Source organism: Tamandua tetradactyla, chromosome 11 (genome assembly GCF_023851605.1).
Source record: "Tamandua tetradactyla isolate mTamTet1 chromosome 11, mTamTet1.pri, whole genome shotgun sequence".
Classification (NCBI taxonomy): Eukaryota; Metazoa; Chordata; class Mammalia; order Pilosa; family Myrmecophagidae; genus Tamandua; species Tamandua tetradactyla.
In genome coordinates, this window is record NC_135337.1 from 82,000,018 (window position 1) to 82,026,963 (window position 26,946).

Below are 26,946 nucleotides of genomic sequence, written 5' to 3' on the forward strand. Positions count from 1 at the left end.
TTGTGCTAACATGGTCTAGACCTGTGCTGACCACTATGGCCTCCCCTCGCCTCCTGTGTCTATTTAAACCTGAATTCAATGAAATGAAATGTAAAGTTCGGTTCCTCTGGTGCAATAACCACATTCTCCATGTTTAGGAGCCCAGTGGCAGCCTCATTTGTGGGATATGCTGAACCCAAGGCTTCATGGGCCTTCTCAGGGTGGAGGTGGGGAGCTGGTTGCCTCTGCTGGCTTCAGGTCAGAGGTCGTGATGCCTCTCAGCAGTGAGGCTGGGCTTGGCACCTTGGTCAAGGCGTTGTTCTTCAGGTCTCTCCGTTGAGAAAGTTGATTTTATTTCTCCTTTTGCAATTAACGCAGAAGCTGGGGAGTGATTCATAATAATTTCAACAATCTACATATTGAGTGCCTACTGTATGTCAAGAGGAGTGTCCATTTAACAGAAAGGGAATGGCTTTGGCATTCTAGTCTTGGTAAGGGCCCCATCTGTCTGTCCATCTCAAGGGTGGGATGCTTCCAGGATTCTGAAAACTAGCCAGTTAGATCTGGAAGTTTGTTAGCCTCCAGGTCACCCCCTTCCTGAGCACCCAATCTGATTCGGAAGGTGACAGCTTATCTACCTGCTTCCTGCTTGGTACCTGAGCTCTGGAAAGGTGGGACCCAGCCAGCATGCCCGTGCTGTGTCCTGGGCACACTGCACAGGCCTTGAGGTGCGAGAAGACCATTTCCCTCTATTTGCAGCAGGACTCTGCGCCCAGCTTCCCTTTCCCCGGGGCTGCACAAGTCTCTTTGCCCCCTGTCAGTCCTGTCTCCTTCTTCCCCCTGCTTTTCCAGGCCTCCTGCTGTGGCTAGCCACCCCCATCAAGCTTTGGGGCGTCTGAGTAGAGTCTCTTTCAGCACCTGGCATACAGCAGGCGTTCAGTGAGTATAGGTTCCTAATTTTCCCGGTCGCTAGAAGGCACGGAGGACTTTCAAAGACGAATAACGAAACCAAGTGGGGCGGGGGGGGGCGTCGGCGCCTCTCGAGGACTCTGTCCTTGAATGCCAGGTGCAAGCCGTCCTGTAGCCTGGCCCCGGGTGGTGGGATCCAGCCTCCGCGCGCTTCTGGGAGAGGGGGCGCGGATGTCCCGTAGGGAGTGCACGCAGCGTGGAGAGAAGTGTTCAAATACTTTTGGCGGCGCCTGCCGCAAAGGGCGGGAACTTCGCAAAAATATGGAACGCTTCACGAATTTGCGTGTCATCCTTGCGCAGGGGCCATGCTAATCTTCTCTGTATCGTTCCAATTTTAGTATATGTGCTGCCGAAGCGAGCACAAATCTGGTGATCCAGGCAGTCGTATATAAAGGTCTCAATATTTCGTTCTTTACAGTTAGGTCAACCACCTGTAGGTGTATATTTAGCAAAATTTTCTAGAACGCAACTTTAAGGGATATATTGTATGGTCACATTGACTTTAGATGTGTTTAATCACTCCGAAATCCTCAGCTGTGCCTTAATCCGCCGCCCGCACGCGCGGCCTCGCAGCCGCGGAGTCTTCTGGGATTCAACATGCAAAATAACCTGGCCTCGCGCCGCCCCGTCCCCGGCACCGGCGAGCCCAGCGGCCGAGTGCAGGGGCGGGGCCGCCGCGGGCTGGCCGCCGACATCCCAGCGTTCTCCGCGGGCGGGAGTGGGGGCCCGCTCTTGCCCGTCGCGGCTACTCGCTGGCGTCAGCAGGGCCGCGGAGGCGGAAGATGGCGGCGGCGGCCGGGCGGCGGTGAGCGTTGGAGGTGGTGGTGGTGGCGAGCATACAGGCGATGGCGGCCGGGAGGCGCCCTCGGAGATCCGCGGGCCGTTAGGGCGTGACGCTGGGCGGCATGTCGGAGCACGCGGCGCCCGGGGCCCCGGGGCCCGGGCTCAACGGCGGCGGCCCGGCCCCCGCTCGCGGACCTCGCACCCCCAACCTCAACCCCAATCCGCTCATCAACGTGCGCGACCGGCTCTTCCACGCGCTTTTCTTCAAGATGGCCGTCACATACTCGCGGCTCTTCCCACCCTCCTTCCGCCGTCTCTTCGAGTTCTTTGTGCTACTCAAGGTGACCGTGACCCCCGACCCCGACCCCTGACCTCGGCCGGCACGCCGAGCCCCCCTCCTGGGGCATCCTACCTCACCCCGGAGGCTTGGGCCCGGCCGGAGTGATTAGGGCTCCCCCGACCCCGGCAGGCCCCCATGAACCCGGTGCCTGGATTCTCACCTACCCCGCCTCCCCTGGGAACCCTCTGATCCTCACTTGGGACCCTTCCCGCGGCCTTCTGGATCCCACCCCTTTTCTGGAAGGCCAGCCCCGACCGGTTAGGGAATCCCTTCCACACCCCTGACTCTTACGTTTGGGATCCTTAGCCTCCCCCGCCCCCACCGTCACTCCTCCCCTTCCCGGCCACGCTGCTACCCACTCCCCCAGGACACAGTGCACTGGAGATCCCCATTCCATCTCTTCCTCCCCCTTCCCCCTTCCCCTTTCCCTGGCAAGGGGATGGTCCACCTGCCCCCCACCCTGATTCTCCCTCCTTTGAGCCTCTTAGAAAAAGCTGACTTAGCTGAGGTCACTTCACTAGAGTCACTGGCAGTCTCAGGTGGCACTCGCTGCCTCCCCGCCTCGCTTGCTCACCGCTTAGCACTTGGGCTGGGACTGGTTGAACCAGGTCTCTCTTTGTCCTCCTTCCTCTCTGAGCCATCAGTCACTGTTGTACCCTGTGCTCTGGCTCCTTCAGTCCTCCCTCCCTCCGACAGAGGCTTCTGCCATGAAGGCAGCTCCCAAAACAGCAACATGAGGGCCGTGCAGGAAAGGCCAGGGCAGTCTGTGGCCTGTCAGAAAGGCACTGGCGTGGGGCGCTGCTTGGGCACAGGGCTCCTGACGGCTGTCACCTGACACATCTGAGAGGACAGAGCAGTGACCATTTCCACAGAGGCGTCGCTGAGGAAGCAGTCGAGACTGTGGAGGATTTAGCTGGTGGGTGTGGGTGGAGTTACCAGCCTGACCCAGATGGGCCAGGATCTGGCTGGTTCTGCTGCATGGGGAGGAAGGGGCATGAGCCCTGTGGTCCAGTGACCTGGGTGCAGGTCCTAGCCCTGCCCCTGAGCCTTCAGCCCCTCGTCTGCGAAATGGGTTCACAGTGAGTAGCTGGCCTTCTTAGGCCGGCTCAGCCCAGCTATCTACCTGCAGCCCGCCTGCCGGCCTGGAGGCTAACTGAATTAGGGTCCCTCTATCAGGCGTCCTGACTCCACTTCAGCCTGAAGTTATTGGCAGAGGTTTGTCTGGGGGTGCGTCTTTTCCTTAAGAACAACAACAGTTTAGCTGACCCGGGACCCAGGAAGGTCCCGCTGCATGTGGACAGGGCCCCACCTGGGACTCAGCTTCCTGAGAGCACAAGCTTGGCTCTGGCCGCACCGGGCTCTGATTGGGGAATGCAGCACGTGTTTGCACCAACCTGGTAGAGAATTCTTTCACCACCAGAAGCGCTTCATGCTGTTGTTTAAATGGGGCTGGAGCTATGGCCAGAGGTCTGCACCCAGCAGCTGAGCCCAGTGCCTTAGGAGTTTGGAGATGGAAAGGCTGTGTGGCCTCTGGCCAGACTCCAGCCCCACCCCCTTGCCTCTGTCACCCGGGATGCTGGACTACCCATCCCTGTGGTGGAGCCAGGAGGCTGGGGATTGCTGTGGATCTGCTCCAATCCCCTGGTGCCTCCCCTGCAGAGTAAGGGCCTGGATCTCTGAGCGTGCTGGAGGTTGCAGAAAGCTCTGGTCTTTGTTTCCTGCCGCCTGACTTCCCATGTATTCACTGAAAAGGCAGACCTTCGTGACCACTTCCTCTTGTGGTACCTTCAGTCTGCAGCCTAGGGGCTAGCCCAGACCCTGCCCTGCCTGCCATGACTGCACTGTGGTGTAACTTTTGGGGACCAGCTATACGTTCCTGCTGCAGGGGAGGTGGCTCCAGTCCCCTGGGGGTTGTCGTTAGAGGCCCCCACATCCCTGGCTGCTGGTTTCCATGGCACAGAGGCTGGGAGCAGCAGGCTTCAGGGGTCCAGGCCTATCTACTTCTCTCTGGACCCCGGGCAGCTGCTGAGCAGACACCACAGGGGAAGGGGGCTGACGTATTGGTGGGTCCTGTCAGGTTGGCTGTTATGTCCTGTGGGTGGGAGGAGATGATTCCCCCATGCTCTCAGGGTAGGAGGGGTGCCCCCAGCAGGGTTGGGGATATCCCAGAGGCACTCCTGAGAGCTGGGATTCAGCTGCTGTCTTTGCCTCTCTCGGGGAAGGCATGGGGTCCCAGCATGGGCTTCCTGCCAGTCTAACACCCAGAGGGGCCTGGGCAGTTCTGCCTGCCCCCTTCCCCATCTGTGCGGAGACAAGGCATTGGAGCCCTGGGTGGCCGTGGTGGCCTGTGACCCAAGGGCACCCGAGAGGCTTCCTGGAGGAGGTGTTAGAGACTTAGCCCTGGGGTCGGTGGAGTGTGAGCATGTGTCCCAAACATGGGTTTTCTGCTGGGCTCTGGGGCACAGCAGTGCATGGGATGCCACGGAAGGCAGGACGTGTGCAACGGCAGCTGGGGAGGGTGAACCTGGCAAGGGTGTCTTGAGGTGAGGGTGGAGAGGGGTGAGTGTGCAAAGGCCCTGGTGCCCCAAGCATTCTGGCTGGGACGAGGTGGGGTCCTGGGGTGGGAGTCACCTACACAGGCCATGGAGTGGGCTGTGCAGGATGCTGGGCCCCTTGCCCAGTGGCTCAGCGAAGGCTCCTGCCATCCTTGGGGAGGTAAGTGGTGCCTCTGGCTGGTGGTTGACAGACTGGGTGTGTTGCTGCCTGCTCTAGGGATGGAGAAACCAAGGGCAGGCTATGCAGCTGCTGGGCTGTAGGCCTGGTCCTGCCCCAACTGGGGTTGGCTTGTGCAGCTGTGGGTGGTGAAGGGACCATGAGGTGGCCAGGCCATGGCATTGGGAGTGTTGGTGGCCTCTCAGTGGCGTCTGTGTGGTGGACCCAGGTCTTGCTGGGCATGGCAGGACCTTCTGGAAGCCTTCCCTTTTCCCTTTTCAGGACCGGCTGCCCCTGCCCCTTCTGGTGTGCAGAGTGTGTGCCCACATCCTGGCTGCCGCCTTGGGCACCAGGTCATGCTACTCAGCTACTGCCCTGCCAGCCCTGCCTCGTGGCTCTGCTTGCAGCGGGGATTTGGGGCACGTTTGGGACCTTGTGCGCGCTCACAGTGTTGAACAGGCAGTGTGGGAAAGCCCCAGCTCCTCTGTGCCTCAGTTTCCTTGTCTGCAAACCAGGGTGACCATGGGAAGCACTGTTTAAGCTTCTAGTTCCACCCCCTTAGCCTGGAATGATAGCCCTAGCAGGAGGGTTGACCGTCCCTCGCAGTTCCAGCTGACCCTGCAGGCCCAGGAAGGGCCGATGGGTGCCCAGCTGGGTTAGGAAGGCTACTTTTAGGGGGTGAGGTTAGGGCAACTCTGAGGACAAGGCAGAAGTTTAAACAGGGGCCAGCCAGGGGACTCTGGGGTGCCTGCCTGACTGCGGGGGTGGTGGCTCCTGGACAGAGCCTTGTGCTGAGCTGCCAACTGCCGGTCGGGTGGGCCCCAGCGGCTCCTGCGAGGGCTTGGCTGGCTCATAGCACAGCCACTCAGGCGGTCCTGGCTTTGCCGTGGACCCCCGGCCTGCGCCCTGGCCTTCTGACTGCGGCCCACTGCCCCCAGGCGCTGTTTGTGCTCTTCGTCCTGGCCTATATCCACATCGTCTTCTCGCGCTCGCCCATCAACTGTCTGGAGCACGTGCGGGAGCAGTGGCCGCGTGAGGGCGTGCTGCGCGTCGAGGTCCAGCACAACTCTAGCCGCGCGCCCGTCTTCATGCAGTTCTGTGACGGCAGCAGCCGCGGACACTTCCCTGGCCTGGCTGTGGAGCCAGCCAGCAGCCTTGAGCTGGAGGAGGAGGAGGAGGAGGAGCTGACCATGGAGATGTTTGCGAACAGCTCCGTCAAGGTGAGCCGCCAGGGCCAGGGCAGGTGCTAAACACAGTAGGTGCTCCCTAAGTGCAGAAGACAGCAAGCCCACTGCAGGCGGGAGGGCTCTGGCTGCTCCCACCTCTTGGTGCCTGGAAGCTCTGGAGCGAGGCCCTCTCCCTGCAGTCAGGAGTCACGTGGGTCGACTGCCACTGGTGGGGACAAAGGTCATCTGAGGGCAGAGACTGCATGGGGCAGAGTGCCCCAGAGAGGACAGCTGGGAAGGCTCATGTCCCAGCAGTGACCCAGCTGGCACGGGAGAGGTTGGACAATGGTTTGGATGATGGGTCAGAGGTCAGAGCCCCAGGTTCCTGGCTGAGGGGATCTCATGAAACCAGACCCTGAGAACAGTGCAGCATCAGCTCTACCTCCCTCGACCCACTCACCTGCCTGCAGGGCTCAGGTCCTCACCTGAATGCAAGTGCATGGGCTCTGGGTTAGGGTTTGGGTTCCCACCTGATGGGGTGAGGAGGGTGAGGGAGCAGCAGGGCCGGGGTGCCCATGAGCCAGGTTTTGAATAGGACTTGCCAGTGAAGCCTGGTAGAGGCTGGGGAGGATACTCAGTGGGGTGAGAAAGAAGAACCGACCTCGCCACCCTCAGCCCCTTCCCCGCACCCACGCCCCCAGCGTCCTGCCCATACACCCCTGCCCCCCACAGTTCGAGCTGGACATTGAGCCCAAGGTGCTGAAACCGGCAAGTGGTGTGGATGGCCTGAACGACAGCCAGGAGTTCCCCTTCCCCCAGACACCCACCAAAGGTAGGGGCCCTGCCCCTGTGTGGGGGCAGACAACGATGGGGTGTTGTGTCTGTTGGGGGGGGGGGAGCAGACAACACTGCCCCTGCCCTAGCCTCCGCACACCCTGCCAGGTACCCCGCAGGGCCACTGGCCCTGCCAGCCCCTCTCCATACCTGCTACCCTGCCCATAGTGTGGCCGCAGGACGAGTACGTCGTGGAGTACTCACTGGAATATGGCTTCCTGCGCTTGTCCCAGGCCACCCGGCAGCGCCTCAGCATCCCCGTCATGGTCGTCACACTGGGTGAGCGCTGGGACCTCGGGGCGCCTCCCACTGGGCTCCTCCCTCTCCACCCCTCCCTGACCCCACCTCCAACTGACCCCCACAGACCCCACGCGTGACCAGTGCTTCGGGGACCGCTTCAGCCGCCTGCTGCTGGACGAGTTCCTGGGCTACGATGACATCCTCATGTCCAGTGTGAAGGGCCTGGCCGAGAACGAGGAGAACAAGGGTACGGCCACCAGTGGGGGTGGGGGTGGGGGTGGGGGTGGGGGTGGGGACAGGCAGGCAGTCACTCTCCCCCTCCCCACCCCAGGCTTCCTGCGGAACGTGGTGTCCGGTGAGCACTATCGCTTCGTCAGCATGTGGATGGCGCGTACCTCCTACCTGGCCGCCTTCGTCATCATGGTCATCTTTGTGAGTATGCGGGGCTGAGTGTGCAGGCACAGGCGGCAGGCGGCCCTCCCCATTCTCACGCTCTCCCCCCTGCCTCCCCAGACCCTGAGCGTCTCCATGCTTCTCCGCTATTCCCACCACCAGATCTTCGTCTTCATCGGTGAGTGTCGGGCCCCCAGGCAGGGTGGAACAGGGGCTGTCACTGGGTCCCCTACCCTCATGCCCCCCGCCCCCTCCCACAGTGGACCTGCTGCAGATGCTGGAGATGAACGTGGCCATTGCCTTCCCTGCTGCACCCCTGCTGACTGTCATCCTGGCCCTTGTCGGTGAGGACCCAGCTGAGCCTCCCACTCACCCCCCCCCCCCCCGCTGCTGGCCCCAGCCCCTCCCCACTCACCCCCACTCTCCCCCCACCCCCTCACTCATCCCCTCCCTCCCCTAGGCATGGAGGCCATCATGTCCGAGTTCTTCAATGACACCACCACAGCCTTCTACATCATCCTCGTCGTGTGGCTGGCCGACCAGTATGATGCCATCTGCTGCCACACCAGCACCAGCAAGAGGCACTGGCTGCGGTGAGCACCGCCAGCTGGGGGTGGGTCTTGGCTGGGGGGCTCTGCGGGGGTGCAGGGGGCTCATGCCTCCCCCTGGCCCACCCCCAGGTTCTTCTACCTGTACCACTTCTCCTTCTACGCCTACCATTACCGCTTCAACGGGCAGTACAGCAGCCTGGCCCTGGTCACCTCCTGGCTTTTCATCCAGGTGAGGCCCGGGGGGTGGGGTGCGGCACACCCGCGCATCCTGGCTGGAGCCCCAGACCCTGACGCTGTGCACCGCCCCCCAGCACTCCATGATCTACTTCTTCCACCACTACGAGCTGCCGGCCATCCTGCAGCAGGTACGCGTCCAGGAGGTGCTGCTGCAGGCCCCCCCGGGCCCCGGCGCCCCCGCTGCGCTGCAGGACAACCTCAACAACAACACCGGCTCTCCTGCCACCCCCGACACCGCCGGGCCACCCCCCACCCTGGATCCCAGCTCGCCTGGCGTTGCGGGGAGCCGTGAGGCCCCGGCGCCCAACTCCCTGGTGGCAGCCGCGGCTGGGGGCGGCCTGGGCTGGATGGCAGAGACAGCCGCCATCATCACGGACGCCTCGTTCCTGTCAGGCCTGAGCGCCTCCCTTCTGGAGCGGCGGGCACCTGCCCCCCTGAGCCCCAGTGGGCTTCCCCAGGACAGTGCCTCCCAGAGTGATGCCCTAGTGCCTGAGCCTGGCGCTCCAGCCGCCACGGAGAGCAGACCCAGCCCCACCCACTCAGCCCCCAGTGGGGCGCCCTCGGAGGTGGGGTCCTGAGCTGGCCCCCGAGCAGCTGAGCCGCCAGCTGGGCCTGTCCACACAGATCCCATCGTGTGGGGGCTCCCTCAGGGTGCTGGGCCCCCTCTGCCTGGCCTGCTCTGGGTTGGTTCAGGGTTTATTCTGCTTGCCTGGAGGGCCCAGGTGGGGTTTGCCCTCCCCCGGGCGTGTGTATGGAAAGCATCACCCCCCCAGCTGGTGCAGTGAGGCAGGCCGGTGACCAGGGGACAGGGTGCTTTGGAAGGTTCTGGGAAGGGGCACTGACCCGACTGGAGGTAGTAGTAGCCCCCAAAGGCAGAGCAGGGTGAAGGGGAGGGGCCAGGGCAGGGACAGTCCCCCAGCCTGGTGCTCCCGTCGTGCCTTTGCGCGCCGGGCCTGGCTCCCAGGGGCCGGGCAGGCCCTCAGTGTGGACACAGGTGTGTGTGTGGTCGGGAGAGGCCGACGTCCATCGTGGCAGCCGGGCCAGGGCCAGCTCCCACTCAGGGTGAGGCCTGTGGGCTCCATCACTGGGCGAGGAATGCAGAGGCGCTCATTCCACTCTTATTTAATTGCAGTGTACAAAATTTTGTGTTTGTATATAGAATAAACCATTCTGTCGGCGGCGACTGGCTCTGTGTCTCTGGGTGCGGCAGGAGTGTGGGCCTCTGCGCTTGGCCATGCAGCGCATCATTTCTGGGCAGTAGTCACGGGCTCCACAGGGCTCAGGGAGTCAGGGGCATTTTCAGGCCTGCAGCGGTTGCTGTCTCCAAGCCAGGCCAGCAGCTCCCCGCGCCGTAACAGGGCCCGGCGTAGCCGCTCCCGTGCACCCTCAATGCGCTGCTCTAGCTCCTCTAGTTCGCTGGGCTGTGGGCTGGGTGGGCGGCCGTTGGATTCAGGACCTTCAGGAAACCCACAACCCTCGGGTGGCCCGGCTCCTGCATCTGGCTCCAGCAGGAAGCGCACATGACGCTGCTTCTTGGCCACAGCCTGGCGCACCTGCTGCCAGCCTCCTGGGCCCATGGGCGCCTCCTGCTGTTGCTGCTGCTGCCCAGGGGCACTGTGGGAGAGAGGCAGGCTGGAGCAGGCTGGGCCAGCAGCCACCCCGGGTGCCTGGGGGCCCCATACCTGCTGTAAGGTAGGGAAGGGATCTTGAGGCCAGAGAGGTGAGACCGCCACAGGATTGATGTGGGGACTCCCAGAGGCTCACCCTGGGCCTGGGGGACTTTCCAGAACCCCTCTTACCTCGACTCTGGCCCCAGCTTGTCATCCTGCCCCTCAGGTGGCTCAGTGTTGAGGGCCCGGTGGATTTTCTATAAACCCAGACAAGGCCAGGTTGGGTGGAGCCTCAAGGGGTCCACCCACCCCTGCTAGCCAGGCCTTACCTGGCTCGTGTGCAGCCAGTACTGCAGTTTGTTGCCCCGGCGGATACGCGGCAGCACCAGGTGGTAGAAGACGTGCTCGCCCAGCAAACTGAGGAGGGCGCTGCCGAGACCCAGGCAAAGCAGCACAAAGAGGCCTGAGAGGTGCCGGATGCCCATTTGGAGGGTCTGTGGGTGGGACATGGGCACAAACCTGTCGCAGTGGGCTGCTGGGTAGTCCAGGGCTGGGGGAGGCAAGATCAGGCCAGAGAGGGAGACCTGGAACCAGGCTGAGGCAAGGGCTCCATGGCCAGGGACAGAAGGCAATCAGGGCTTCATGGAATGGGCACTGGACCCAGGGTTTTGGGAGATGGATAGGAGTGCACAAAGACTGACAAATATATACAGTGTGAGTAAGTGGGATTGGCCACCTCAGATGAGGCCCTTACAAGCATGGGCCCCCATGTCCACTTCTGTCCTGCAATGCATGTCCTGCCTCACCTCTGTGACGGCCAGGACCCGCTTCCCACAAGGCACCATCTTGTACCACTTGTCATGCAGCAAGTCGATGAAGCCGGAGGACTTGTAGCGGCTGATAAACTCCGACAGGTTGGAAGTGAGCGGCGAGTTCTGAGGCAGCCCAATGCCATAGCCTAGGGGACCCAGGGGCTAGGTCAGGGCCAGGGTAGGGGAGCCTCAACCCTGAATCCTCAGTGGCTCCCCGCTGCCCAGGGCATGTGCCAGCTCCTCCCTCAAGGCCCTGACTTCATCCCAGCCCAACTCGAGACCCCAAGCCTCCACCACGGCCCCCACCCTCACCCTCGATGGCGAAGGGCTTGCCCACGGTCAGCAGCTGGCAGTTGGCATCGATGGAGACCTCGTAGTCCAAGAGGGACTTGTCCATGATGAACGCGTGGAGCTTGGGTGGGTCGCTCCTACGGAGGGGCGGGGCGGGTTCAGCGCGGCGCCCCGCCCCTGCCCCGCGCCTCGCCCCGCCTCCCGCCCCGCCCCCTCACGTGAGCATGGCGACGCCATCGGGCGTGGTGGGCGCGCTGTGGCGGCGCACGTGCGCGTACAGTTCCGGGAAGCTCTTTTTGATGTACGTCTCGGCGCTGCTCTCCCACACGGTGCCAACGCGGAAACCCCGGGACGGGTGGTGCAGCTGCGGGGCGGCCTCGCGTCGGCTGGGGGCTCCCCTCGCAGGGGCTCCCCGAGCCGTGGCACCCACCAGTGCCTCCAGACCCTCCCCAGTGTCTCCTAGGGGGGGCAGGAGCTGATCCTGGGGCTGGGTGCTGGGTCCCGCCCCCAACTCCGCGCTGGGTCTCCCCGGCGCACCCACCTTGGGGTCGTGGATCCCCGACAGCTGCTCGAAGGTCTTGTCCCCGACCATGACGGCGGCCAGGTCGGCCGTGTAGCTGGACAGCACGAGCAGGCAGAAGACAGCCCAGAGGTTCATGAGGAAGCGGCCCGTGGGGCACTTGGGCGTCTTGCTGGAGACGGTGCGGCCGAAGAGGATGGCGTAGCAGAGGTTGAGCGCCGACGAGTAGGAGAAGACCGTGCGGCGGTTGCGGCCGCGGGGCGTGAGCCCGTAGGGGCTGCGCCACTCGTAGAGGGTGAGGAAGAGGGCGGTGAGGTGCAGCGCGGCGAAGACGCCCACCCACATGGACCAGTGCAGCGGCCAGGTGAAGGCACCGATGGGCGCGGCCGTGTCCCGCGCGCGCACCGCGATGCCCAGGCTCGTGGAAAAGAAGGGGCTGGTGAAGTCCACCACCTGCGAGCGCGCCGAGTTGATGCTGAAGCTGGCCACGGCCATGTGCGCCCGGCCGGCCCGGAGGTCGCCCACCAGCCCGGTCCAGCCGCCGGCCCGCAGGGCGCCGTACTTGCCGTCGCCCACGATGTACAGCTCGAAGTCGAAAGGCGCGTCCTCCCCCAGCCGCTCCAGCAGGTCGATGCAGTAGCCGTAGCAGCAGCGGAGCAGGGCGCGGGGCGCGGAGCCGTTGGCCAGCGCAGCGAAGAGCGCATCCAGGGCTGCCGAGCCCTCGGTGCCAGGGTCCAGGCACAGCTGCCCGGCGGGGCACTGCCCGTCTTCGTCCGGCTCACGGGTGAACACAAAGGGGTGCTCCACCAGCGTCACCACCCGCAGCTTGGGCCGTGCCCTGGCGCCAGGCGGGGTGGGGGATCGAGACCCGGTGACCCCAGCGCCCCCCGGCTCCAGCTCCAGTTGTCCGTCGTGCCAGCTGCCCACCGTGGCCCAGGCCGGGGCGCCCAGCGGGTCTTGGCGCAGGCCCCACACCTTAAAGCGACGGGACACGTGCACCTGGGAGGCTCTGGTCACCCACACTGGCCCCGTGCGGCCCTGGAAAGATGAGTTAAACAGGAACCTGCAAGGGGGTGTTGGGAAGGCGCATCAGAATCCCTCTGCTGAGCACACACCTCCATCACAGCGGCCACCTCGTCTCCAAAGAGGATGCCTCAGGGGCTGTGGCTTCCTGGTGGTATCCCCTCCTCGCTCTCCCACAGCCTGCTTCCTGGGACTGACTGAGGGGTACCCTGTCCAGCTCATGCCTCCAGGGCTTGGGGTCAGGCCAGGACGCGCCCAGCTCCTCCCCCTTTCCACACCTGAGTGCCCTCCTGCTGTAACCTGCACACGTGGGTCCACTCTTGGGACCCGTCTAGGGTTTTTTTTTTTTTTTTTTTTTACATGGGCAGGCACCGGAAATCAAACCCGGGTCCTCGGGCTCGGCAGGCAAGCATTCTTACCTGCTGAGCCACCGTGGCCCGCCCCGTCTAGGGTTTTTTAACAGAGCATAGTCGCTTTGGAAGCTTTCCTCAGAGGGGCAGAGCTGGGTGGGGCCTGGGCAGGCTGGGGATTCTGTGAATGGCCCCCTGCCTTCTTTGCGGGGGTCTTGCACCTGCTCCCTGCCTGGAAGCTTACCTGTGGCTGACAGGGCTCCCTCTCTATGAGGTGCCGCCATGGGAGAGGCTCTCCCCGGGGCAAGCAGACATGGGGGAGCAAAACCTAGGCCCCCGACACAAGGTGGGTTTATTTCTGGGGCGCTGTCTGCACTCTGGCGCTCCCTGTGGGATTCAGGCTGAGACCACCTCCTCGTTCAGCTCCCCCTCCTGTCCTTCCTGCATCGCTCACCTCCCCCATTTTCTCAGGCACCGCTAATGCCACCTGAATCCCCTTCTCAACCCCTGCTTCTAGAAACTTCACTAAGACAGGAACAGACCTGCCTATCTCAGAAGGATTGGGCCTGGGACCTGGCCTTGTGCTGACTCAGGCAGAGGCAGCCACACATGCCAGGGCACCCCCAGCAGCCTGGGCACCCTCACACAGCAGGACCCCACTCACTGTGCCAAGAAGCGGCCCGAAGACTCAGGCCCGGTGGGCGGAGGGCCGTGGCAGCCAAGCACAGTGGGCAGCAGGGCGCGTTCGGGCTGCACCCGGGCTGCATTGCCCAGCGCCTGTGCCACTAGCTCCACTGCGTCATGAATGGCGGCCTCCAGCGGGGGTCGTGCCACCTCACCCAGGGCCAGCAGTCCGGGGGGCAGGTCCTCCGTGGGCAGCGCCTCGGCAAGCAGCGGTGTGCCCAGCAGCCAGCGGGGCCCTGGGGGCACAGCCGCCAGCACCTGACGGGCGCGAGCGGCATCACAGCCGAGGAGAACAATCGCAGGCACTGGAGCTTCGCCCCCGGCTGGTGCCCCCATTCGGGCCAGATGTGCCCGCAGCTCAGCCTTAGTGCCTGGCCGGCTCAGGTCCAGCACAAGCTGCGGGGCCCTGCCCGCCCGGCCTGTCCAGAGGGCCACCAGGGCCCCAGGGTCCTGGACGCGGCAGAGGGCCAGGCCGACATCTTCCCAGGCGTGGGCCCGTAGCACAGAGGTCAGCACGTCCAGCAGCGTCTCCAGGGGGCTGGCCCAGTCCAGCTGCAGGTGGAACGGGTTCTGGAAAAGGGGTGCCCACAGTTAAGGTTGACAGCCTCCACGGCCCACCACCACCCACCTTCCCACACCCAGCAGAAGGTGTCCACTTGAAATTGGACCCTGCCACACCCCTGCCCCAGGGTGTCTCTCCATTGCCTTCAGCACAAAGTTGTCTCTGCCCACCCTGGAGGCACCCCACTTCAAGACTTTATGTGTGCTGTTCTCCAAGGAATACTCTTCCCTTATGCCAGCAAACTTGTACACATCCTTCAAAACCCCACTCCATTGCCCTTCTATTCAGACTTCCCTATGTTCCGTGCAAAATCCCCCCTCTGGTTTCCCCAACCCAGGGTCCTTCCCTCTGCCCCAGTCCTGACTTCACCCCACCCCGATCCAATGTGATCCTGGGGACATATTGAGGGCAGGCTAAGGACAAGGATCCATAAGGATGAGCTGGTCGATGCCTTCATCCCTGAAATCAAGCTGAACTGCCAACCCAGCCCAGGACCTCAGCTGAGGGGCTCCTCCAAGCCTGCTGGGATCCAGAAATTCCACAAATTTGCCTTCAGTGCGTGAGGGACTAGGCCAGACACCTAAGGCACTGGGGTGCTGCCTGGCCGGGGACAGACTGGGGACTATGACTCAGCCCTGGAGGGACAATTAGAGACACTACCGAAGCCAAGAAACTGGGACATCCCAACTCCAAGGACCCCTGGGGACCTCCAGAGGCAGGACAGAGGCGCACTTCCTGGAGGCCACAGCAGAGGGCGCTCCAGGCCTGGATTTGGGTCCCTGGTGGCCCCCACCCCTACACCAGGCTGAGAGGGTTAAGGACTGAGCTTTAGGAAAGGGACAGAGAGGGGTGAATGAGTGTCTGTGCCTCTCCTAGGGTCAGGGTCTCCCCTCCCTGCGGAGAAGGAAAGCCTTGACCCAAAGGTGGGGGTCAAGAGGGAAGGGTGGGGTGGTCCCTGGGGACCAGGACGGTGAGGCTCGCCCGCCCCTCACCATCCCGATTGTCCTGTTGCCTATACCCAGCCCTGCCTCGGGTTCCCACGCTGGGCCCCTTCCTGCTGCTTCAGGGATGGGGGTGGGGGATTTGGGGGGCTAACCTAGAGCCCTGCTGCCCTTCCCCCAGTCTTATCCTGAACCCATCCCCCCACAGTCCAGACCTGGGTGTAGGGTCAGGAGGAGAGAATAATTGGAAGGAGGCGGAGCAGTTGGAGGAGCAGGGAAGGGCATTTGGAATGAGAGGGCACCTTAGCTGGACACCCAAGGGGACACCCTGGGTCTTGGGGGTCTCTGGAAGGGGATGGAGAAAGGCGATGGGAGGAGGGGAGGACACACCCTGGAGAGGAGAGAGGTGCTCCTTCCACATCACCGGCTGTGGCTGGTGCAGGAACCGCAAGATGCCTGCGAGCAATGGGCCCGCATCCCGGCTCCCCACGGCCAAGGCAGCTACACTGCCCAGCAACCCAGGAATGGAACTGGGCCGGCCATGGCGCGTCTCCCGCCCCCCGAGACCCAAAGCAGGAGTCCGGACAGGAGTCTGGTGTCCCTAATGGGGCGTCTTGTAGGTTCCCACATCTGGGGTCTAGGGTCAAAGTGGGGACTAACAGCTTTCAAGGGCTTCGGGTCCTGCGTGTCCCCGGACTCCCACATCCCGGGGTTTCCCGCTTCCAGGAACCAGGGGGCTGTCCCCTGCGCTCAGCAGGGGATTCCCGCCTTGGGCTCCCAGGCGTCCTTGCGCTCTTGCATCTGGGCCCCAAGAACCCGCGCCCCCACTCCCCGACGACTCCCGCCACCCATCTCCTGGTGTCCCCTTGGGTCCCGCATCTGGACTCCAGCTCCCCGTGCTCCGGGGACGCCCCGGGATCTCCCGGCCCCACCCCGCGCCTACCGGGGCGCCGAGGGGCGCGCGTGCCTCCCGCCGCAGCACGCTGAGCACTGGGGTCTCGGTGGCGGCCGCCAGGAAGTGCAGCTGGAGCAACTCGGGCCGCGCCTCGGGGAAGGCCAGCACAGCCGCCACGCCCGGCGCCGCTAGCGCCTGGCACAGACCCCGGGCCAGCGAGGCGGGGTCGCGGGCGGGCGGCGCGGCGACCACCAGCTCCAGGCTCAGGTTGTAGGGCAGCCGCGGCGTCCGGGCGGCCCCGGCCAGGGCTGCGCGGGCGCGGGCGCGGACGGCGGGCGCACGGGGCAGGAGGATGCCCAGGCGCACCGAGCCCCCCAGGCGCGCCAGGACCCCGCACGGCTGCGGGTGGCCCCCGGCCAGCCCGGGCCCCAGCGCCAGCGCCAGCCCCAACCACAGCGCCCACGGAAACTCCATCGCAAAGTTGCCGGTGACTGCTGGCGAGGCGGTGCAGCAGCGAGGGCAGCCAAGGCGCGGGAGGGGGGACCGCGGCTGGCCAGTGCTCCTGTCCCCTGCACCTCGGCCGGCCCCCGCACACCCGGGGAGGGGCGGGATCCACTGCGCCGGTGGTGAAGGAGGTGGCGCCAAGAGTCCTTCACTGTCTGCCACCCAAGCTGGACGTGGCTACAGCCCACTGCTCCCAGCCAGTCATCTCTCTGACAAAGGAGGGGGAAGGCTCGTGCCAGGAAGGGGTTCTGTGTCAACCTCTGCTGTCACCCCACCCGTCTTCCTGTCCAGAAGCCCCAACACTCCTCTCCCAGACTGCTACTGTCACCCATTGCTCAGATAGAGAAACAGCCATGAGGCATCAGAATTTGAGTCCTCGGTCTCACCAGTGGCACCCCCACCTTTCAGGGGGCAGGCCCTAGTCAGAAAACATTCCTGTGTGCCTAATACCGTGTGTACCCCAGGGAAACTGAGGCAGGCATGCCTGATGGAGACTTATAGAGCAATACCTCCTGCTCTCCAGCCATGGACAGGCCAGCTCAGACCAGAGAACTCCTCTTCAGCCTTCAAGACCCAGTGTCAAGTGCCCCTGCTCTGAGAAACGTTCTCCACTTGCCCCTTAGAAGTTCTCTACACAGACCCCTGGCTCTATTTAAGTACCCCCTGCCTACAGCATCTCCATCCCACCTCTTCTCATGCACGTATTTGCCTTCTTGTTAAGTCTCCATCTCTCCCACTGAGCTCTGGGAGTGCAGGAACGAAGTCTGACTTATCCCACCTTGACATGAAATTTTGTTGTCCCCTTCTCCCAAGTGGGGTTAGGTGGAGAAAACCAAGGGTTGGGAACCTCCCAAGATCCACAGGACAGAAGGGCAGCACAGGCTTTGGAATATTCCTGCTCTAATGAAGGAATCTATACTTGGTGGATTTTTTTAACACACACGTAGAAGCCATCTCTTTCTGGAGCCAATGTTATAGATGCAGAAAGAAAAGTCCATTACATGAATAAAAATGTCAAATGCCAGCCAGCAAAAGGGAGTGAATTTTGAAGCCACAGTGGCAAGGGGTGGGTGGTTCAGTGATGAATGACAAGGGGGCTCATTTCTCCCAAATACCTGGCCAGGTGACCAGCAGCTGAACCACCCTGATGCTACCTTCTGGGGTCATCGTGCTGGGCACCCTGCCCACCTTCAAGGGGCCCACTCTCCAGGTCACCCCTTGCATGTGAGGCCTCACATTACAAAGTTGTGTCTGCACACGCCAGTGCACACCTGAATACACCTGCCCCACGCCAGTAACCTTGCCACGCACCGTACACACATGTCAAACACAAAGCTCCCCAAAGGTTCTTCAAGGACTTATGAGAGGGAAATATCCCCATTTTACAGACAAGAAAACTGAGTCCAGAGCAGGTCTAGTTTGTGTAAAGCCACGCTGTTTAAGGTCCAGGAGGGGCATGGCCACCCCAATTCTGAGGCCTTAGCCCCCACTCGTCTGTCCCCTGCTCCATGCTGAGCTCTAAACCCACCCGTCACGCCCACGGTGACTTTCCAGGACCAGGTGACCTTCCCTCAAGATGAGAGGAAGGCTGGTGATAGCCAATCTGGAGCCGTTTGCATGTCAACATCCAGCTGTGCCTGGGCTCCTCAGTTGCAATGAGTCCCTGGGGCCTCCTGTTCAGAGCAGCAGGGTGGGCATGGCGTGGCTATCACCCCTTTTTGGTTCCAGTGGCTCACACCCAAAGGGGTCAGCGGCCTGGCCTGGGGAGCCCTGGGAGTCAGACACAGACCCGACCCCTAGGACGAGTCCCCAGGGGCACTGCCGGGATGTGTGGCTGGCATGGGGCTGGTTCGATGAGCAGGAAGACCCCCTAATGTACCTATGGGGCAACCAGGTGTCCAGAGCAGAGATGGGAGCCTTTGGCAGCAGGAATCGGGGGCAGGGGAAGGAAAGCATCCCAAGAAAGGAAACTGCTTGGGGGCAGAATTTCTGCCCAGTCGGGAGACCCCGAGCCTATCTCAAGACCATAAGCCCAGCTGCCCTCAGAGGGCTTAGCCAAACATGGGTAGGGCAGGGACCAGGCAGGCCATTACCAGGCCTCTAGCCCAAGGCACTTCCCTCCCTCTGAGCTGACAATGGCAGGGACAAGCATGGGCAGGCAGGGTGGTCCGGCTGCAGAGAGAGCTCAGGGGCAGGGGTGCAGCAGGCAGGGGCCTGAGCCAGGATCCATGCACTGCAGAAGGAGCAGGCCCTGGGAGAAACCAGTGAGTATGGCAGCTGGACCCGGTTCTGGGGGTCCTAAGTCCTACCCGAGGGCCTTCTGGGACTAGGCCTGCCACTGGGGAGGGGTCCCAGTTCTACCTGCTCAGCTGCACTGTGGGGTTCTCACTGCCCACCAGGGACCCAGAAGAGCCGTGACCCTGGGGCTGCTGGGGGGTGGCATGTAGCTTGGCCGGCATCCAGGGCTTGGCAGAAGGCCCCTTCTGGGTAGACACATGGGTGTGTGTATGTGGTGATGCAGACCCTGTACTTGGCAGGGGGCCCCTCACCTGGCAAGACAGGCAGCCCCAGTGATGCCCCATCTCAGCTCCTCTCCTTGGGCTGAGAGACAGGAGCTGGGCACAGCCCAGTGGCTGGAGCTGTCTGCAGTTGTGCCCATGCCAGGCATCCTGGTGCAGCGGACTGGGGAGGGGGAAGGTGGGCCCCTCGCCAAGGCCATGAGCTCAGCGCTGGCCGCAGCTCACCAGCCGCCAAGGCACCTGCTCCATCACGTGGATTTTCTGGACCATTAGGCAGGGCGGTCAGTTGGGGGCAACTTTTGGGAAATTTCTGCGGGCAGTCCTGAGGCCCTTGTGACTGATGGGGATCCCGACGCAGAGGTGGCTGCCCAGACCTGGGGTGGGAGACCCCTCCGCCTTGGACCCCCTCCCAACACCCCTGGGGCCGAGCGCTTGGCAGCTCTACGCTTCTTGCAACAGCCACCCATGCAGGCGGATGTCGCTCCTCTCATCAAACAAGGGACATTCAACTTAGGACTCAAAATGGCCCATATGGCCAGGCACTCCCCACACCCTTGTGGCCTGCTTCAGGGGGCCCCTGGGGTGACTCCATGCCACCTCCCAGGGCCAAACTGAACGTGACGGATATAGGAGGGGGCTTGGCCGTCCTGGAATAGTGAGTGGTAGCCGGTGGGGGCCAGTTGAGGCCAGGATGGTGGCAGGAGGGGGAAGGCATGGCAGTTGAGGTCGGAGGGCCATGGGGTGCTCCACCTCTGCTCCTTCTCGGCAGTGGGGGACAGCTCAGCTGGGACCAGTAGGTGGCCCTTCTGGATAAGGCCAAACAAGTGATGCTGCTGCCATTTTCCTCAAGAGGTGGTGACACACGGAGGGAGGGGGGAGGGGAGAGGATGTGCCCCTTCCCCAGTGCCAGTGGTACACCCTGAACAAAGCTCCCCCTGCCCCACCATGCGACCCTTATCCATTCTGGGTCCCTCTATCCTCATAGACTAGAATGATCTTGAAAACCAAACTCAGGGGCAGCCCCCAGGGTGCACCCCAACAGCAGCATCTCTGCCCTGCCACGGGCTGCCAGGACCACCTGCCCCCTCCCCAGAGCTACCCACCACCACCTTCAGGATGGGGCAGTGGCACCAGGGACATGCCCTGATTACTGAGCCTGCTTCCCAGGACATTACATGTTCCCACGGACCTCTGCCGCCTTGCCAGGTGTCCCAGCCCAGCCAGGCCAGCAGGGTGCAACCCAGACACAGGGAGGCCTGGAGAGGAGACACTTTTAAATCATTTTTGTAAAAAAACGAGCAGCACCAACAAGACACAAAAGACCCCAAGAGACGCTGCCCCAGCCACCAAAGTCAAGTCACACAGGACACGAGATGGGCCAGGAAGCTACTCTCCTAGCGCACATGTGGAACCCAGGCCAAGGCCTGCAGCCGGAGGGGCGGCCCCCTGCCCTGAGGTGCGCACCCCGCGAAGACGAGCGTCCTGAGTGTCCTGGGCCCCGGGAGCCGCTCACTTGGGCCGCGTGATGACACGCGTGGAGAAGTCGAAGAGGTCGCGGTTGATCTTGCGCAGGCTGCGCGTCTCCTCCTCCAGCTCCGTCACGCGGATGCGCAGCTGCTCCTGGCCGCCTAGCACGTTCTGGGGAGCATGGGGGGGAGAGGTCGCGTTCAGGGGCCGGGGGAGGGGGGCTGTGCCCGCTGCCCTTCTTCTCAACGCGCGCGGCAGCAGGAACTGGGGCTGCACTGGGTCTGAGTGGTGGCAGCTGCGCAAGGCAGGAGACCCGGCACCTCCACAGCGGCAGGCGACCCCCAGCTCGTCGGTCCCTCCGCGGGCCCCACCCTCCTTGCCTCCGCCCCTCCCCGGCCCCGCCCACCTTCTCCATGGTGCGGCACAGGACCGCGTGCAGCTGCTCAGTGCGCTCCAGGTAGCTGGGCTCCGATCCCTGCAACAAGGTGGCTGCGTGGATGCCTTCGTGGCCCGCACCGCCCACCCCAGGTGTCATCAAGTGTAATCCCCTCCCGGGAGGGGATACGGCAGGGGGTCTCTTTCCAAAAGAACACAAGCATCGGCCAGGGGTCCCTTCTGTGCGGCCATGTATGGGAGGAAGCTGTCCCGCGCCTGGCCCCTCCACTCCCCTCCACTTTTGATCGGTGGGCTGCGGGCAGGGACTGAGGCTGCGGGCGTGCAGCGGAGATGCAGTGAGGGGTGCTGCAGTGCCCTGGGAATTCAATCCATCCGGGCACTGCGGGGGTCGGCCAGGGGGCGGGCATACCTGCTGATGCAGGCCCAGGCGCAGGGTCAGGCCCCCGCGGTGCTGCTCATCCCCATGCTCGGCGCCCAGCAGGTGCTTGTTGAAGTGAGGCAGAGGCAGGCTGGGCCTGAGGTCAGAGCTGAGCATAGCCAGGGGTGCCAGCATGATGACGGCATTGGTAACAGGGCCTGGGGAGGGGGCGTGTGTCAGGCCCGCAGCCCCCTCCCCTCCCCCTCCGGGTCCCGTGGGCTCCATGCTGAGGCTTGGTGTTCCTCTTCCCCCCCCCGGGATCCTTCCCCTGACACACAGGTCCCGTCCTGCATCTCTAGCAAGCAGCATCAGCCCTGGGGAGAGCTGAAATCAGCACAGAGCCCTCAGGGTCTCCAGGGAGCCAGGCCCCGGGAAGCCCCAAGTGAGCAGATGTGGGGTGGCCACGCCCGAGGGAGTTCCCTGCTCTGGGGCCCCAGGACAGCAGCTGCAAGGGTGCCAGGCTGACTGCCAAGGGCACGGCCGACTCAGAGGACATGTTTCTGTGTCACAGGGACAATCAGTGGCCCTTGCCCACCCCATGTGGCGAGCTCCTGCAGGGCTGTGCCGGGCCCCACAGCCTGAGAGGTGGGTGAGTAAGGGAGGGAGAGAGGGAGCACTGCCAGCTGTACCCCAGGGCTGGGCAAACAGGGCCTCCGCTCAGCTGATCTCAGGGGTGACCTGCCGTGGAGCCCCAGCACTCTCCACCCGGGAGACCAAGCTTCCCCGGGTGTGGCCGGGCCTCTGGGTCGCCATCGTACCAGGCCCCTCTTCTCATCCCAGACTGACACAGGGACCTGGGAAAGGGGCTGGCGCTGGGCAGGAGACATGGGAAGGGACAGCCAGGCCCAGGCCCCCACCTTTAAGGGTGAGGGTCCGCACGCACTGCCTGCTCTGAATGTCCCACAGGCGCACGGTCTCGTCGTGGGAGCCCGAGAGGAGCAGGCTGCCGTCGGAGGACACGGACAAACAGGTCACCTGGTTCCTGAGGACAGATGGATAGGACTGACCCCAGGCAGGACTAAGGACAGACAGCACAGATGGCGGACTGCCCCAGGGAGAGAGGGGCCAGGCTGGGGTGCCCTCACCTGTGTCCTCTGAAGATCTTCCCGTTCTCCTGCTCCGGCTGGAAGGTCTTCTCTCTTGGCCCGGGCTGTGGAGGCCGACACGCCTGGTGAGCCAGGTCCTGGGCACCCCGGGGGACCGTCCGCTCCCTGCCACTGCACAGGGATGGCGCAGGGGGTCCTGGGGGGATCTCGAGGGAAGGGCACACTACTCACCCAGGTGCAGAGGTCGACCTGGAAGATGGAGCCGTCGCTGCCACCACAGAAGATGTGGTGCTCGGCCAGGTCCATGGTCACGGCCACGATGCCCACGTCAAACAGCACCGAGAGCAGCAGCTCGCCCGAAGACACCTCCCAGAGCTGGGGCAGAAGCCGGGGGGCCACGAGGGGCCCGGGATCATCAGCGTGGGGAGATGTTAAGGGCTGGGGCCTCTGGAGGCTGAGAGCCCCGATAGGGATGAATAAGGGAAGCTGGACTGAGGGGAGCAGGAGGAGAAAGGAGTAGGGGCCTCAGGATGTGACAGCTGGACAGGGCAGGTGTGTCTACGTGTGCATCTGAACACAGGCTGGACCTAGGTGAGCGGGGAAAGGGGCTCGACCAAACTGCCCACGGAGAGGGGGGCATCAGGGGCCTTAGAACCCAGGCTGTCTGCGAGACAAAAACTCTGTGCTCCTGCCCTGCAGCCCTGCCCCCACCCCCCAATCGCCTGACCAGGTGCTTGGAAGCACATGGGGGGGGGTTAGAGGGAGCTTCTGAGTCAACAGAGGTCAGACACTCGCCGTCGCCTCTGGAAGAGGCTTGGAAGCCCCAGGATTAAGCAGCGTCTGGATTTCTGGCAGTGGTGGGAGAGGGTGACTCACTGGTCAGCACTGCCAAGAACCCGCCAGGCCCAGCTCAAAGGCCCGCCAGAGTGGGGAGGGTGGACTTGGCCAACAGCTGCGGGGCGGGGCAGGGGGGGCCTACCTTCACTGTCTGGTCCAGCGAGGCAGTGGCCACCCGGGCCAGGGCCCCCCCAAAGCCGCAGTGCAGGTCTGTGATGGGGAGCGTGTGGTGAGACCAGACGTGCCGGGGGGCGGGGATCCTGGAGGGGTCTCCCTGTAGCACACTGGGGGTGGGAGGGAGAGGCAATGCTCGGAGAGGGAGTCCCACTCCTTGGGGACCCTCCTGTGTCCCCGGTGCCCCGAGGGACCAGGGCCCCACTCCTCATGGCCCCCAAATGTGAACCCCTCGTTGTGTTGGGCAGTCCTCTCCTGCCTAGCCCCCATCCTCTGTTCTCTGGCCACCCTGAGTCCTCAGACACGAGGCTCTCCACCCATGGCTATGGCTTGAGGACGTCCCCACAGCTGAGTGATACCTGGAGAGCCCACTGTCCCTGAGAGCAGGGGGTTGGGACTTGGGGGTGGGGGGGGGTACTACCTGCAGAGACCCCACACCAGCACCAGGCAGTCCTTGCCCCCAGAGAGGAAGTGGCTGCTGTCCCCTGTGAACTGCAGGCACGAGACATCCTGGTAGTGGCGGCTCAGAATGACCAGAAGGTTCCCTGTGGACACCTGGTGAGGGGTGAGGATAGGAACTGGGTGTGGGGGTGGGGTGAGGCACAGGGCCACAGCTGCCTGGGCCCATCCCCACCCTGCAATGCCACAAGCACCACAGGGCTCCATATCCCCTGATGCCCAAGCCCCCACCCCACCCCCACTTAAATTTCTTGGACACTCCAGGAGCCTGCTCCCACCCACAGAGGGAGATATGCCTTGGGCTCCCACCCCTCCATGACACAGGCCAAGGGGACATGAGAGCAGCTGCAGGGAGGGCCTGGGGCTTTCTGTTGGGGAGAGCGGGACAAGCCACTGTGAAGGGTCCCCGAAGGACTTCAGGCTGGCCCTCTCATGATCCCAGTGGAAGCCACGTCCTTCTGGAGACTCCGGCAGTGTAGGCAGGGCAGTGAGGGGACCTGAAGTCAGGCCAGGTACTAAGGACTGGCTGGGAGAAGGAAGCTGCCCCAAGGCCAAGGCACATTGTACTGCAAAGTCTTGGGGTATCGGTGTCATCTGAGGATGTAAGAGCCAGTGGGGTGAGAATAAGACCCTCTCCCACTGCTCGGGAAGGGCTGTGTATGGGGTAGAGGACGGCCTTCTGCGCCCCCTCTCTGGGCCTCTGTCTCCCCTGGAAAAGGAGGCTAATGGGGTGTAGTCCACACCCTCCCAGCCAGTGCTTGGTAACAGCTATCGGTGTGCTGGGGTTTGGGGCTGGGGCAGGCGTGGGTTGGGCCCTCAGACCCCTGTTCCCCATGCCCCCTTTTAACTGCAGAAGGGGGCAGGGAATTAAAAAGCAGCTGGAATGTGGGTCAACTGGGACCAGACCCGGTGCCCACCTCTGGCCAGCCATGTAGACGTTCCATGTCGCCATGGCTGACACTGGCTAGAAATTTCCAAGCAGGTGGCACCAGTCATGGGCTCCTGGCGGTTCAATCTTAACCTGCCCCTTAACTCCAGGTCACCCCTCATCCCCGAGAACTCTCATCTCCCAGGCCCAAGGCCCAGGCCCACCATATCTACCCATGGTGCTGTGGTAGATAGCCTGGGAGGGGCCTGCTCTGCCTTGGTCTCCCTTTCTTCCAGAGCTACGGCCTCAAAACGAATGTCCCTTGCATCTCCATGGTTGACATGGTTCAACATTCAGAAACCTCTCATGCTGGAACTGCTTAAGATGCCCCAGAACCCTCTGGGGGAGACCAAAGTCATAATGTGGGTGAGGACCCGGGTTGGGAGGGGCAGAAACAGGTTTCCCTTTGCTTCTACTGCCCCAGATCCTGCAAAGGCTGCACGGATCCACGTGGAGGCCTCGCCCACTGCAGCCAGGTTCCAGAAACGTGGTGGTAGGGGCACAGCCACGCCCAGTCATCTGCATAACCAAACCCACGCAACCACACATGACCACCTCTGCCACACCCACTTCCTCTGCCACACCCACTTCCGCACAGAGGCACTTATCTGGGGTCACTATACCCGTATAATCACATGCCCATACCCCCTCATCTACATAACCACACCCACTCGGTTACATGCCGCGGGCAACAAAAATAAGCCTTGCCTTAGTGCTGGCCAGGCAGAGCCCTGGGCTGGGGGAGTGGGGGAGTGAAGGGGAGCTAGGGGAGGGGGTCTACCACCTAGTCTTCACCCGTGGAGGGAAAATGTGGGGCTGAAGTGCAGCAATCTGCCCCCCAGAGGTAGCTCTCTGTCCCTGTCACTTTTGGCCTGTGAGCCCCAAATGCGGCCACCACCTGTGGTAAAACACGCCCACCACAGGCCCTGCAGAGCTCAGGTTACTTGTGGAGCAGCCCACCCTCTCAACACGTGGGAAGGGGGCCAGCCTGGGGTCTGGGCCTCCCGGTGGCATCCTAGTACCCCTGCGAGGGACACTCAGGCCACCTCCGAGCCGCGGGTGAGCAGCCTGTGTGCTGCCGGCACTCACCTCCCACAGGTATATGCTCTCTGAAACCCCGGCCAGCACGTACAGGCCGTTAGGCGCCACGGTCAGGCAGGTGACCGGCCCTGGGCACATGATCTTCTGCTGGAGCTGGTCCTAGGGAACACGGCAGCCCAGTGAGTACCGGACAGGAGTGGGTCCCCACGCAGGGGATGAGGAGGGCCACCCATGGAGGGACCCCCGGGGCAGGGGAGGTCTGAACCAAGCTGGGGTGGGGGGCGTGGGGGACCCTGAGAAAGACCGGGGGCAGCGGTAGGGACCAGATCTTGACCCCAATAGAGGGGATGCTAATGGAGGGGATGCGGTGAGTCCTGATGGTTAAGGGATCTCCTTTTTGGGGTTGGAAGCTACTCCTCGGAAAGCACTCAACTCCGCGCCTGCGCACAGCGCCCCATCTGGTCCCACCAGCCCCAAGGCACGCACCCACACCTCAAAAAGCCCCCAGACCCGCGCGTGCGCACAACCCCCCCAACCGAGATTTACCGCGCTCCCATCCCCACCCCTCATCAGGGCGCTTGAAGCCCCCTCCGACACTTCCCCTCCACCAGTCTCGGTGGCGTGAAGCCCCCAAAGGAGCCTGGCCTCCGGCGCGCGCCGCCCGCACCTTCCGCTGCAGCTCCCAGGCGCTGATGTAGTTCTTGCCCAGCTGCGCCGCCAGCAGGTACTCGCCGTTCAGCAGCGCCAGCCCTCGAGGCCCGGCCTGGCCGCCGCGGTACGTGAGCAGGTTGGCGCCCGAGTGCAGCTCCCACACGATGCAGCTCCAGAGCTGGGCCGCCGAATCCGTACACACCGCTACCTCCATGGGCGCCGCCATCTTGCCTGCTTCGCTGCCCCGGAAGTGCGTCATCACTAGCGAGACGCGGGCTTTTGCAGCGGGCGGGCTAGAGAGGCGACGTCCGATGTCCCGCCCCCCGGCGGCCGTGGTCCCGCGCACGCGCACATTCCTAGGGGACAGGGCCGGCCTGTGAAATGGTCTTTTAGCCTCCTACCCAGGGGGACAACGAGGACTACGCGGGAGAAGGTTAGACTTCTTCAGAATGGAGACAGGGAGACCGCTGCCAGCGCCCTTGGCGATGCGTCGCAACCTCTCGGATTCTTTTGTCATTTTTCACGTTCAAATAATCAAGCCTCGACCGTGCAGGCCGCCTACTTGCGGACCCCTGCGCCCCCCGACTCTCCGGCTCGGGCCGCCCCTGAGCAGC

The 26,946-nt window shown here is 63.3% G+C and overlaps 3 protein-coding genes and 1 non-coding gene across 7 annotated transcripts; 1 reads left to right on the forward strand and 3 right to left on the reverse strand.

Moving 5' to 3' along the window:
- Positions 1-1,203: 1,203 nt before the first annotated feature.
- Positions 1,204-1,310, reverse strand: LOC143651150 (U6 spliceosomal RNA). Its single transcript, XR_013159883.1, has one exon. It is a non-coding gene; the product is annotated as a U6 spliceosomal RNA (small nuclear RNA).
- A 326-nt stretch (positions 1,311-1,636) lies between these two features.
- On the forward strand, positions 1,637-9,387 carry TMEM259 (transmembrane protein 259). The gene is made up of 11 exons (XM_077121393.1): positions 1,637-2,072; positions 5,722-6,003; positions 6,682-6,781; positions 6,952-7,062; positions 7,148-7,270; positions 7,355-7,455; positions 7,537-7,594; positions 7,677-7,760; positions 7,877-8,009; positions 8,097-8,196; positions 8,279-9,387. Exons 1-11 carry the CDS (start codon positions 1,854-1,856, stop codon positions 8,780-8,782), a joined length of 1,815 nt encoding a protein of 604 aa, XP_076977508.1. The 5' UTR covers positions 1,637-1,853; the 3' UTR covers positions 8,783-9,387.
- GRIN3B (glutamate ionotropic receptor NMDA type subunit 3B) lies at positions 8,835-16,581 on the reverse strand. Its single transcript, XM_077121392.1, has 9 exons — positions 15,941-16,581; positions 13,475-14,064; positions 11,459-12,500; positions 11,136-11,281; positions 10,939-11,054; positions 10,621-10,772; positions 10,144-10,308; positions 10,004-10,071; positions 8,835-9,818 (listed from the first exon to the last, which is right to left on the reverse strand). The coding sequence occupies exons 1-9, from the start codon at positions 16,364-16,366 to the stop codon at positions 9,449-9,451; spliced, it is 3,075 nt and encodes a 1,024-aa protein (XP_076977507.1). The 5' UTR covers positions 16,367-16,581; the 3' UTR covers positions 8,835-9,448.
- A 3,601-nt stretch (positions 16,582-20,182) lies between these two features.
- On the reverse strand, positions 20,183-26,591 carry WDR18 (WD repeat domain 18). 4 transcript variants are annotated; one of them, XM_077121394.1, is made up of 10 exons: positions 26,349-26,591; positions 25,730-25,840; positions 23,675-23,808; positions 23,222-23,363; positions 22,474-22,617; positions 22,282-22,346; positions 22,054-22,178; positions 21,188-21,354; positions 20,789-20,857; positions 20,183-20,553 (listed from the first exon to the last, which is right to left on the reverse strand). In XM_077121394.1, the coding sequence occupies exons 1-10, from the start codon at positions 26,589-26,591 to the stop codon at positions 20,425-20,427; spliced, it is 1,329 nt and encodes a 442-aa protein (XP_076977509.1). In that variant the 3' UTR covers positions 20,183-20,424. The 4 variants fall into 4 exon arrangements, with proteins under 4 accessions (XP_076977509.1, XP_076977512.1, XP_076977511.1 ...); XM_077121397.1 differs by lacking the exon at positions 26,349-26,591 and adding an exon at positions 26,245-26,287; XM_077121396.1 differs by lacking the exon at positions 26,349-26,591 and adding an exon at positions 26,115-26,176.
- Between the last annotated feature and the right edge of the window lie 355 nt (positions 26,592-26,946).

Coding starts and splice junctions, on each gene's coding strand:
- TMEM259 (XM_077121393.1), top strand. CDS start 1,854: ATGTCGGAGCACGCGGCGCCCGGGGCCCCGGGGCCCGGGCTCAACGGC. Junction 6,004..6,681: donor TTGCGAACAGCTCCGTCAAG/GTGAGCCGCCAG, acceptor TGCCCCCCACAG/TTCGAGCTGGACATTGAGCC. Junction 7,063..7,147: donor CGTCATGGTCGTCACACTGG/GTGAGCGCTGGG, acceptor TGACCCCCACAG/ACCCCACGCGTGACCAGTGC.
- GRIN3B (XM_077121392.1), bottom strand. CDS start 16,366: ATGGAGTTTCCGTGGGCGCTGTGGTTGGGGCTGGCGCTGGCGCTGGGG. Junction 11,282..11,458: donor CGGGGATCCACGACCCCAAG/GTGGGTGCGCCG, acceptor GCCGCCCCGCAG/CTGCACCACCCGTCCCGGGG. Junction 10,309..10,620: donor GGGTCCTGGCCGTCACAGAG/GTGAGGCAGGAC, acceptor TCCCACCCACAG/ACCCTCCAAATGGGCATCCG.
- WDR18 (XM_077121394.1), bottom strand. CDS start 26,591: ATGACGCACTTCCGGGGCAGCGAAGCAGGCAAGATGGCGGCGCCCATG. Junction 23,364..23,674: donor CTGGTGTGGGGTCTCTGCAG/GTAGTACCCCCC, acceptor TCCCACCCCCAG/TGTGCTACAGGGAGACCCCT. Junction 20,554..20,788: donor TGTGCCGCACCATGGAGAAG/GTGGGCGGGGCC, acceptor CATGCTCCCCAG/AACGTGCTAGGCGGCCAGGA.